Source organism: Pseudoliparis swirei, chromosome 6 (assembly GCF_029220125.1).
Source record: "Pseudoliparis swirei isolate HS2019 ecotype Mariana Trench chromosome 6, NWPU_hadal_v1, whole genome shotgun sequence".
Classification (NCBI taxonomy): Eukaryota; Metazoa; Chordata; class Actinopteri; order Perciformes; family Liparidae; genus Pseudoliparis; species Pseudoliparis swirei.
In genome coordinates, this window is record NC_079393.1 from 25,052,586 (window position 1) to 25,065,410 (window position 12,825).

The window sequence follows — 12,825 nt, forward strand, 5'->3', positions numbered from 1 at the left end:
AGTGTTACAAGTGTGTCAACCAGCTCTTGTTCCCGTGTGCTGACTCGGGGACGTGTCATTGGGCCATCTGGAGATTATTATTACAATAGAACATTTCAGGGTAGGACAGCAGAGTCTGAACCCTCTCCCTCTCTCTCTCTCTCTCTCTCTCTCTCTCCCCGTCCCCCACTTATCTTTTGTATTTTCCCTCTCAGGCCTCAAATACACAAACTCCAGAGAAGGGAATAGGGTTGGTTGAGAAACTGAAAGAAAGAGAGAGAGAGAGAGAGGGAGCGAGGGACTGGGAGGGACTGTGCGAGGGTGAGGTTCACTTGGATCCAAATCTACCCAAGACAAGCAGGACAGAAAGCTCTGCGGCTGCAACTCTTTAACGTAAACTGAACACAGCAGCCATTAAAGGACCGTTGGGGATTTTTCTTTCAACATAGCAGAGACTTTTTTAAACCCAGACTCAACCCGTATATGAATCCATCTTTTAGTGGTTTTTTTTCTTTTCAGTGTGCAAGACCGTTTTCAGTGAAGTTTCACAACTTCATTGCAGCTGCGGTTTGAGCTCGTGACCTGTCGACAGAAGGCCAAGACATGTCGGGCAGGCTGGTTCTTGTCCTTCCGCTGTGTCTCTATCTGGCTGTGGGTTTAGTCCAGAGCCAGGGCTCCTCCCAGGATGCCTTCATCATCCAGTACCTGGAGAGGAGACTGTTTCAGATAGAGGTAAGGTTCTCGATGAATGCCGCATCCGCCAGGGTGATAACATTTCTCGTGAGAAACGCAAATCCAACCTTAAAATGAACAATTTTGAAAAATGAGTTACATATGAATCAGAACATCTGGCTGCCATCTGGTTGTGGCGTCCTTTCATTTTTTTTAAACCGCCCGCCCTCCTGTGACGGGTTATCTGGCAACAAATATGTGTTGCGTGAGTCGGAAAGATCTGTAGAGATACTGCACGGATCAGTGAGGTCATGAACTAGAATGTTCTAGAACAGGGGTTCCCAAACTTTTTAGGCCACGCACCCCCTTCTACATCCCGACCGGGTTCACGCACCCCCAATCCCCCACACCTTGCGAGTGACTTTTTATTTTTCTTTGCTCCGAGAAGAGTTGTTGACGGGGGGGGCATCCGTCCCGATGCGCGCACAGACCGGCGTCGGAGCTCTGCGGACGTATTGAGCACCCCTGCATTCAAGCATTAAATAACCAAGAGTTTTTTTCAGCGTGAGAAATACGATGTGTGGCGTGAGTGCGTGACTTAAGACCGAAATGCGTGAGTCTCACGCTCAATGCGTGACACTTGAGAGCCCTGAGAATGTTTAATATTAATTATTACACCATTAGACCACCATTACATTTTTCCTCTCGCGCACCCCCTAGAGACAGCTCGCGCACCCCCAGGGGTGCGCGCACCACACTTTGGGAATCCCTGTTCTAGAATGTACTAGAATGTACTCAATGCTGTCCAGTACCAGAATGAGTACTTAAAGTGTTACAGTAACCAGTGTTGGAATGTAACTAAGTACATTAACTGGCCTTTACAATACTTTTGAGGTACTCGCACTTGGCTTAAGTATTTCCACTCAACAATACTTCATACACACAGTGTTGCACTCTGGGACTCATGCACAGCAGTCTCACAAGCATGTCGGAGAACCCAGTTGGCCTACAGGTACAGGTCTCTGTGGAGCCAGGGTTTATTTTGTGGTTTGTCTATTCTGGGCTACTGTAGACACACAAAACACATCAATTGTTAGTTTTAGGGGATCACACACTAATAAAAACAAAGTATTGAGTATTCCATTTCTGCCCATGAATCTCAAAGTACATGTATTCTTGCTTTAATCCTGTAATTACAACATGTTTTCTCTGTGTCATCAGGAGCGTCTGAATGAATGTGAGCAAAAGACAGTGAGCGTCACCCAGAAGACCTATGACCTCTCGTCTGAAATCAGGGGTTATCTGTCCACTGTCAGTGTTCTGAAGTAGGCCGGTTCAAAAAACAGTGAAAACACTTTGTCATGTGACTTAATGAAGAAACTGCAGCAGACACTTACAGCTGCAGTTGATCATTTAAATGAAAATACCTTGTTTCACTGTGAGCACCAACTGTCACTGTCAGTAGTACATGAGAGAGATAATCTGTCAGTAAACGAGGTTCCCCTGCCTCCTTTTAGTGCTCCTTATGACATCGGCAAGATTCCTGGTCCGTGAACATTTATTGACAGCTTCGTTGGTGACTCCCTTGCCCTGATTGGTTGTTTTTCTTTTGGGGCGTGGTGCACTCTTGCAAAATGCCATTAGGAGCACTTAACAGGAGGCAGAGGAACCGTGATCAATCCAATTCAATTCTGTTTATTTTGGAAAGCTCAATATCAAAAATTCCGAGTTTGCCTCAGAGGGCATAACAGTCTGTACACATACGACACCCCTGTCCCAGGACCTCACATCGGATCAGGAAAAACTGAACTCAGAATGTATGAATAGTTCATAGTCGGCATGGACCATGATCCAGAGCTCCACAATTCATGAGACAGAAGGAAAGCCATGACAGGAGGCATCAGACCCAGCCAGGTCCAATGGACCCTATGAGACGTGAAGTCACAAAGACTCCGGGAGGAAGCAAAGTTAATAATGTGCGATGGAGAGATGTAAATTCATCCATAAGTAGAGAGAGAGAAGAGGAGATAGTTGCTCAGTGTATCCTAAAACAGCAGCCTATAAGCCTATTGCAGCATTTCTAGGAGCTGGACCAGGTGAACCTGATTCAGCCCGAACTATAAGAAATATTAAAGAGGAAAGTCTTAAGTCTACTCTTAAATGAGGTGACTGTGTCTGAGTCCCGGACTGAAAGTAGAAGCTGGTTCAATAAAAGAGGAGCACCCATGTCTCACATGCTACTGTCAGATTATAGTGACAGTTAGAGCAAATATGTCGACAAGTTATTTGGATCAAAATGACCAACAGCAGCTTTAATGTGTGTGAGAATCTAATTATTTGTCTCCGTAGATCAGAGGTGAGGAGCCAGGTGGACAGCGTGTCTGAGCGTGTCGAGCGGGTGGAGAGGGAGTTGGAATATCTTGAAAACAAGATGCCCACACAGACCGATATCGAGATGGAAGGGTCCCTGCTGGAGCAACAGATACAGGCTGCTGAGCTGGACCTGCAGCAGAAGAAAGCCAAGATCAGAGTGGAGAATGGTAGGAATGGTGGGCCAAGAAATATAAAAGATACTAAATGTACTGTACAAGTGTACAGTAGTGTGTGTTGTACGTTGTGTGCGACACCTTGTTCTTTTCTCTCCGACATCCCCAGACTGCAGAACGGCACTGAGTCTAATCAAGTCTCTCAAGATTGTGAAGAAGGCAGGAGACACCTACGGTTCCTGGTTCAAGGACCCCACTGAAGGATCAGAAAAGGTCTGTTCTGTTTGAAACGATGATGTAATGATGGGCTGCTTCCAGCGGGGAGATGGCTGATGTTCTTTCTGGCCAGAAGACTGGGCTTATCTTCTTCTCAGCGTGGAGCTGCTGGTGGACTGATGGATATTAATTGTGGGATAATTACATTTATCAGGAATGGAGATATGGAATGAAATAAAACACACCTGCTGTTAACAGTTGATTGAACTATCATAGATATGGGTTCAAGCAAACTTTGAGAAAAGTTTATTTATTTATAAAGTTGTTCGGCTTCCATCACAAACCAAAATATGCTTCCTTGTCCAAACCCAGTTGTCTGCTCCCAACAAATGCAAGAAATCTAAAACACAATGTCACCTGTTCTCCCACAGTTAAAAAAACTGTGCTCCTGCCAATCTAGCAACACCTGACCCTAGTGCTCCCCTGATTATATTGGCCATTGTCTTAATTGACAGTGGCATTACGCCCCCTACTGGTGGGAGGTCCACGAAATAGAAACACACAAAATGGCTCTTACAATGTATTTTACTGTATCTTGTTATGGTAGATTAGCTTTGACTTTCAACGCAGTAGGGGCAGCCTGGCCCGTCTGAGGCATCAGAATGGAAGTGATAAATGGTTGCAAATAAGCAAAGATGCATTACTACCACCTATCATTGGTATCACATTTAAACCAAGATTGGGGGAGTCAAACCTGAGTTCCACAATAAAGATGTTCTTCTACTCTTTCAGGTCTACCTGCTCAGCGGCATTCGTAACGACACTCTGAATGAGTACGTCTCTCTGCACAGTTTCACGGAGAGGACCACCACACCCCCAGTGAGGGAGGTGCGGCTGCCTTCAGATTGGCAGGGGACAGGTCAAGTGGTCTACAATGGATTCCTCTACTACCACAAGGCAGACACTCCCAACCAGATCGTGAAGGTGTGTGGAATCAATGTTGAATACTGTTGATTTGCATTAAGTTTTTCAAATATAATTTAATAAAATAGTGTGTTCATACAGTGGTCATGTTGAAGGATCCTATTGTTTTCCAAACTGCTGTGCAGTTTTTGGCTGGAAACTGACTTCAGATCCTTTCAAAGGAGCTTAGTCATGGGAATTTTGTATTTTTTTTGGCTCTATTTTCCTGTTAGCTGAGGTCAGTGAGCCAACAATGCCAACATAAACAATTCTGTTACAGTGAAAGGAGTGGAATTTTCTCAAGATACTTTTAGTGTTTTAGAACAGAACGTTTACTGGGGAAAAGTGTGTGTGTGTGTTTTTTTCTTTAAATACAGGAGAAACACGTGTTCTCTTAAAAGTAAGTACCATAGATGCATATCCATAAACCAGTAACCGAATCCTATTTACTTTGAGGATCCTGGCGTTTTCCTCTAGCGCCTCCAAAAGGTTGAGTCAGGGTTAGGTTGTCACTGAAATCATGAATTTTTATTTTCTGTTTTGTATTGATGTGAATTATCGAGCAGAGTTAGATTTTTTTTTAATAGCTAGCTTTGTAAGTTACCCACAAAAATATTGTTAAATATTATAACTAACGACTTGGCAGTACCGGTAGGCTCTGAGGTCCACGAGTGGGTATGAATAGCTGGTCTAAAATGCATTAAGGGCATTTCTGAACCAAAGTTGTGCTCGTTAAACGGTGCATAAGCAAGACTTATGGGGCAAAGGGGTGTATTGAGTCTCTAAATAAATCATTCTGTGGGCTTTGCCATCTAAATGGCGGACTGGAGAAGCAGGTAGTTGTCTGCTTTGAAAATGCCGTTTCTGAAAGGCTAAACACAGTGGATTGAAGCAGAATATTTCATTAGATAAAACATATTGGGACTTTTTTAAATGACAATGGCTATCTTTTCTTGCTTTTTTTCTCCAATACATTTGGGTTTTGGTAGCGGATGTAAGATAGGACCCTTTTTCCTTGCTGACACAAACCTTGTTAGTTCACACATCCAAGTATTAGGTTGGAAACTTTAGATTTGTTTTCAGTTATAGCAGACAAGTTGCCTGATATAACTGAAAACAAATCTAAACTATATCACGGTAGAATTTATGAATCAATTTCTATACATAAAGGTAGACTTGTTGAATGGTACTATGGTGGACAGTACACTGGTACCAGGAGCGGGTCGTCTACCGGTCTACAGTCTGAACCCCAACACCTACCTGGACCTGGCTGTGGACGAACTCGGCCTCTGGGTGATCCATGCCGACCCTGAGTACGAAGGAAACCTGGTCATCACCAAACTGGATAAAGGTAGACACTACCCACATCTATGCATGTACATACATTTAAGAGTAACTTGCTATATATTAGCACTTTGTTTCTCCCCATCAGCGAGTCTGGCAGTAGAGTACACCTGGGATACTCAGTGTAGGAGCCAGGATGCCGAAGGAGCCTTCCTGATATGCGGGACCCTCTATGTGGTCTACAACACGCGCTATGGGGGTCGCTCCACCATACAGTGTCTCTACGACATCCATGACACCATCCACAGGTCGGACTACACACACACAGTATCGCCCAAATACTCACACAAACTTGTACTCTTAGCCCTCCCGTTACCTTTGGGATCAATTTGACCCCATTACATTTTTAACGTCTCAAAATATATAATTCATGTTAAAGGAGCCCTGTCCTGTAGCCTACTTGGGCTACTGAGGCGTTTTGGTTTCCTCTGGTCTTCTGCTGCTTGCTGCGATTGGTCCCGACAATTGCCTCCGACACGTTGAATGTTATTGAAACGTTTTAATGTTGTGAAGTCCGGTATAACACAAAGACTAGCTCACTGCGATACGGTCAAAACCCTTTCCCGTTCCGAGGTCAAAACACCTGCCGTCGCCAATTACATCTTGATGACATAATATAGGTGTACAAAAATACCCTCAACAGCGCCACCCAGTGTATACATAAAACATACATGTACCCTCACAACATTTGGCTCTTACAATTCACATCATGTTTTTTTATTTACATTCATAACTTTTCCTAATCTACACACATCTGTTTTGGTTGTTTTGTATGATATTGAGGTCATTATAACATGCAATGTTATAATATTCAAAAAGCTTTAGGGCCCTAACATAACCATCTGTAGTGAGAAAACCACTGATAGTGGAAATATGGTTCCCATGAAGATATTGATAGTTCACACAACATGGGCAACATGTATAAGTTTTTACATCAGCCTTCTAAACACTTTCTTATTTAATAGGGGTATTTAGGTAGTCAACAAACACACATAAAGTACCTGACACTTAAACTTGGGAAATGTTTTGAATTATAATAATGTTCTGGAGAATACAATTTAACTCAAGGGTAAAAGATGTTCGTATATTTGAAGGTAACAGGAGGGTTCAACTATCCGCATGTGTAAACAAAAGAAAAATGGACACCAGATCTTTTGAATCCACATTTGCAACTGAAGTGATCGTCATCATTTGATTCTCCATCCCCCTTCTCTGAACCACCCGGTCTGCAGCAATGAGAGTCCCGTGATGTTCTTCCCGAAGCGCTACACCAGCCACAGCAGCATCCACTACCACCCCGGAGAGAAACAGCTTTACGCCTGGGACGACGGCTACCAGATGGTATACAAGCTTGTGACGCGCATAAATGACCAAGTCACTGCAGAGTGAAGATGCTCGACAGTGTTTATCTTTTCATAAACTTGCGTTATCACCGAAGTTATGCAAAAAACATCACAAAGAAATGCATACTTTTGATGAGTATATTGTAATCTACTGTTGGCAATGGATATATATACCTCCATCACTATTAATCCTTCTACAGATCAACCAAAGGCATGTTATAAATCCATTCATCCATCCATCCTTATAGGCTTTTCACTTTGTATTTTCGCAATAAAGAACATTTAAGTGTTGTGTGTTTTCACTTGCCTTCAATGAATGATGATTTTATAGCATGTACAGTAAGATTGGCTGTGCCATTTTGAACTGTTAATGTCATTGTTTATGTGTTTATCACTTGTTTGCCAACTGTGCAAAGCTGTGACTTTATTTTATGAAGTTGTCACATTAAAGATCTCTATTTCTTCTTCTTGTATAAATATAACTGGAAACATTCATCATTAGACAACGAATAATCAAGCCAGAAAAACAATATAGGCAATAGAAACAAGTGCAAGAAGATGGTGAATAGATGGTGAATTTTGCTAATTTGATAGGGTGAATAAAAAAGTTTCTTGATTTATGAGATAAGAGTTGTGAGGTAAGTTGGAAGCTTAAACAGTATATCTTTACACTGTACATCACAAGATGATTAGTCCTTCCTGTACACATATAATGACAAAGAGAGCGGTGATGAGTGCGAAATGTGTCATCAGTGACAAAGCATAAAACTGAAAAAAGTGATTCTTATGAGGCAGCAGCACAACAGAATGTGACTTTAATAAGGTACAAACACATTCCCAAATGTCCCTGCAAAGAGAGGTAATGGGTGTCATTCCTACGGCATATGGTCAGGGTCACGTGTAGAGAATAGCTGGTCTTCTGCATTCAAAATAAGTCTATGATTAAGAAAAATATCTGCAAAGCGTTTGACTTTTTCTATCAGTGGTTGGCTAATCTGTGAATCAGCCCGCGCTCCTCTTCCTCGTGTCTCTATCACCTCGTGCTCGTAATGCATCTCTTCTCTGTTTGAACCGTCTCTGATTCATCCCGCCCACTTTCTTTTGGTTGGTGGTGACGCGTGGCAAAGGGGGCGGGTCTAATGTGACTGTTGAGTTTTGACAAGACAGCGGGGACTGAACGCGCTGGCTCTCTGTTTTTTGTCGGGTGGCCGAAAAGTGCATTCAACAAACGAATGTCTTTCAAAGCCACGAGAAGGAGAAGCCGGAGCAGCGGTTACGCCGCCAGGACAATCTCCACGACGAGGCGGCGCAGTGACAACTCGCGTTTCGATGAATTCGGCTTCGCGCTGACCAAACGGAAGGACCAGAAACTCCATCACCGAAGTCATGATTACAGGTGCGCGCGGGGAGGGTTCGTTGACGTGAACTAGCTGCAAGCAATAGCGAGTTCAGCCAACCTGCTGAGTTAACTGTTAGTCAGCTAGTTAATTAAGTTAGCTTGTATGTCGAAAGTTCTCGAAGACTGTTAAGTTAGACGCTTGCATGAGTTAACTGAAGTTTCATTGTGTTCAGTTTCGTTCGGTTGTTGACGTGAAGTGAACGTATTTACGTTATATGACGTCACGTGCCATTCATTTGGCTACTGCGGTCAAGCCAGCCGCCACTTCGAAAAACACAGTCAAGCCAGCCCGCAAGATTTTTTTCAGTACACGTATATACCAGGCATTACGGTGCGAGTGTGTGAAAACTGTTTTCAAAATAAGAGCGAACTTCCGGTGAACGTGATATGATGAAACACGTCTTTAAATACAGATATAGTGATAGATTAAACTAATTGAAGAGATGAAAAATCACGAATGGTATTCATGATGAACACATGAAATGAAAGAAAGTAATTATTCCAATATTGGGATATTCTGATTTAGAATTTCAAAATGAAAGCTAAAGAAAATCACATTCATGCGCAAATGGGTGTCTAATTTCAGAATAGATTTAGAACACAATGGTGCGTAGTTACAAAATACTTTCACTTCTGATTCATGGTAGAGTACCTCAATGTGTCATCCAGAGATGATCAAGACATTCTGACGTTTGATTTCTAAATGAAAGCACTTCATAAAGAAAATAATAGTTATATATTTCCAATATTTGATATTTCTTTGAAGCAAATCTGTAAGTTTCTTGATAAAAATTACACTGTGGTCTTGTTAATGGTGACCTCTGCTAGGCCCATGAATATTTTCATGAGATATTACTGTGTAGATTTTGAATGAATTCAATTTAAAGTTAGCAAAAAATAAACATTATTAATATTATGGCAATATTTGGATTTTATTTTAAGCAAATCTGTAAGTTTCTTGAAAAAAGTTACACTGCAGTCTTGTTATTGGTGACCTCTGCTAGGCCCATGAATATTTTCATGATATATTACTGTAGATTTTGAATGAATTCAATTTAAAGTTAGCAAAAAATAAATATTATTAATATTATGGCAATATTTGGATTTTATTTTAAGCAAATCTGTAACTTTCTTGAAAAAAGTTACACTGCAGTCTTGTTATTGGTGGCCTCTGCTAGGCCCATGAATATTTTCATGAGATATTACTGTGTAGATTTTGAATAAATTCAATTTAAATTTAGCAAAAAATTAATATTATTAATATTATGGCAATATTTGGTTTTTATTTTAAGCAAATCTGAAACTTTCTTGAAAAAGGGTACACTGCAGTCTTGTTAGTGGTGACCTCTGCTAGGTCCATGAATATTTTCATGAGATATTATTGTGTAGATTTGGAATGAATTCAATTCAAAGTTAGCGAGAAATAAATATTATTCATATTATGGCAATATTTGGATTTTATTTTAAGCAAATCTGAAACTTTCTTGAAAAAAGGTACAATGCAGTCTTGTTAGTGGTGACCTCTGCTAGGCCCATGAATATTCTCATGAGATATTACTGTGTAGATTTTGAATGAATTCAATTCAAAGTTAGCGAGAAATAAATATTATTAATATTATGACAATATTTGGATTTTATTTTAAGCAAATCTGAAACTTTCTTGAAGAAAGGTACAATGCAGTCTTGTTAGTGGTGACCTCTGCTAGGCCCATGAATATTTTCATGAGATATTACTGTGTAGATTTGGAATGAATTCAATTCAAAGTTAGCGGGAAATAAATATTATGGCAATATTTGGATTTTATTTTAAGCAAATCTGAAACTTTCTTGAAAAAAGCTACACTGCAGTCTTGTTAAGGGTGACCTCTGCTAGTTCCATGATTATTCTCATGAGATATTACTGTGTAGATTCATAGAAGGACTTTCCATATTTGTTTTCCAAAATATTTTATTTTGGGAATTAAAGGCACAAACTGCAGCTCCAGCTGCTTGCCCTGGCTCTCTTCAGGCCTTCATTGTCCATGTTGAGGCATTCTTCGTGGTACCAATTAATGCATCCGTCACATTGGATCTAGAAAATTCAAGAAAGTTTCAGATTTGCTTAAAATAAAATCCAAATATTGCCATAATATTAATAATATTTATTTTTCGCTAACTTTAAATTGAATTTATTCGAAATCCCCACAGTAATATCTCATGAAAATAATGATGGACCTAGCTGAGGTCACCACTAACAAGACATCATTGTACCTTTTTTCAAGAAAGTTACAGATTTGCTTAAAATAAAATCCAAATATTGCCATAATATTAATAATATCTATTTCTCGCTAACTTTGAATTGAATTCATTCAAAATCTACACAGTAATATCTCATGAGAATCATGGACCTAGCAGAGGTCACCCTTAACAAGACTGCAGTGTACCTTTTTTCAAGAAAGTTTCAGATTTGCTTAAAATAAAATCCAAATATTGCCATAATATTAATAATATTTATTTTTCGCTAACTTTAAATTGAATTCATTCGAAATCCCCACAGTAATATCTCATGAAAATAATCATGGACCTAGCTGAGGTCACCACTAACAAGACTGCATTGTACCTTTTTTCAAGAAAGTTACAGATTTGCTTAAAATAAAATCCAAATATTGCCATAATATTAATAATATCTATTTCTCGCTAACTTTGAATTGAATTCATTCAAAATCTACACAGTAATATCTCATGAGAATAATCATGGACCTAGCAGAGGTCACCCTTAACAAGACTGCATTGTACCTTTTTTCAAGAAAGTTTCAGATTTGCTTAAAATAAAATCCAAATATTGCCTTAATATTAATAATATTTATTTTTTGCTAAATTTAAATTGAATTTATTCAAAATCTACACAGTAATATCTCATGAGAATAATCATGGGCCTAGCAGAGGTCACCAATAACAAGACTGCAGTGTACCTTTTTTCAAGAAAGTTACAGATTTGCTTAAAATAAAATCCAAATATTGCCATAATATTAATAATATTTATTTTTTGCTAACTTTAAATTGAATTCATTCAAAATCTACACAGTAATATCTCATGAAAATATTCATGGGCCTAGCAGAGGTCACCACTAACAAGACTGCATTGTACCTTTTTTCAAGAAAGTTTCAGATTTGCTTAAAATAAAATCCAAATATTGCCATAATATGAATAATATTTATTTCTCGCTAACTTTGAATTGAATTCATTCAAAATCCAAATAGTAATATCTCATGAAAATATTCATGGGCCTAGCAGAGGTCACCACTAACAAGACTGCATTGTACCTTTTTTCAAGAAAGTTTCAGATTTGCTTAAAATAAAATCCAAATATTGCCATAATATTAATAATATTTATTTTTTGCTAAATTTAAATTGAATTTATTCAAAATCTACACAGTAATATCTCATGAAAATATTCATGGGCCTAGCAGAGGCCACCAATAACAAGACTGCAGTGTAACTTTTTTCAAGAAAGTTACAGATTTGCTTAAAATAAAATCCAAATATTGCCATAATATTAATAATATTTATTTTTTGCTAACTTTAAATTGAATTCATTCAAAATCTACAGTAATATATCATGAAAATATTCATGGGCCTAGCAGAGGTCACCAATAACAAGACTGCAGTGTAACTTTTTTCAAGAAACTTACAGATTTGCTTAAAATAAAATCCAAATATTGCCATAATATTAATAATATTTATTTTTTGCTAACTTTAAATTGAATTCATTCAAAATCTACACAGTAATATCTCATGAAAATATTCATGGGCCTAGCAGAGGTCACCATTAACAAGACCACAGTGTAATTTTTATCAAGAAACTTACAGATTTGCTTCAAAGAAATATCAAATATTGGAAATATATAACTATTATTTTCTTTATGAAGTGCTTTCATTTAGAAATCAAACGTCAGAATGTCTTGATCATCTCTGGATGACACATTGAGGTACTCTACCATGAATCAGAAGTGAAAGTATTTTGTAACTACGCACCATTGTGTTCTAAATCTATTCTGAAATTAGACACCCATTTGCGCATGAATGTGATTTTCTTTAGCTTTTATTTTGAAATTCTAAATCAGAATATCCCAATATTGGAATAATTACTTTATTTCATTTAATGTGTTCATCATTAATACCATTCATGATTTTTCATCTCTTCATTTAGTTTAATCTATCACTATATCTGTATTTAAAGGCGTGTTTCGTCATATCACGTTCACCGGAAGTTCGCTCTTATTTTGAAGACAGCTTTCACACGCTCGTACCGTAATGTCTGGTATATACGTGTACTGAAAAAAATCGTGCGGGCTGGCTTGATTGTGTTTTTCGAAGTGGCGGCTGGCTTGACTGCAGTATTTGGCTTGTTTGGAAAATCTCTAAATTAAACTGTCGTGTCGC

The 12,825-nt window shown here is 39.0% G+C and overlaps 2 protein-coding genes across 2 annotated transcripts in view; both read left to right on the forward strand.

Annotated features, from left to right (window-relative positions):
- The first annotated feature begins 280 nt into the window (after positions 1 to 280).
- Positions 281 to 7,294, forward strand: olfml1 (olfactomedin-like 1). Its single transcript, XM_056417551.1, has 8 exons — positions 281 to 711; positions 1,873 to 1,976; positions 3,001 to 3,191; positions 3,307 to 3,410; positions 4,146 to 4,337; positions 5,487 to 5,667; positions 5,749 to 5,908; positions 6,893 to 7,294. Exons 1-8 carry the CDS (start codon positions 583 to 585, stop codon positions 7,047 to 7,049), a joined length of 1,218 nt encoding a protein of 405 aa, XP_056273526.1. The 5' UTR covers positions 281 to 582; the 3' UTR covers positions 7,050 to 7,294.
- An 897-nt stretch (positions 7,295 to 8,191) lies between these two features.
- si:ch211-266k8.4 (carabin) overlaps positions 8,192 to 12,825 on the forward strand; it is a 92,515-nt gene continuing 87,881 nt past the window's right edge. The window contains exon 1 of the mRNA XM_056415753.1: positions 8,192 to 8,399. Within this exon, the coding sequence (XP_056271728.1) occupies positions 8,236 to 8,399 (164 nt within the window). The 5' untranslated portion in view covers positions 8,192 to 8,235. The remainder of the gene's footprint in view (positions 8,400 to 12,825) is intronic.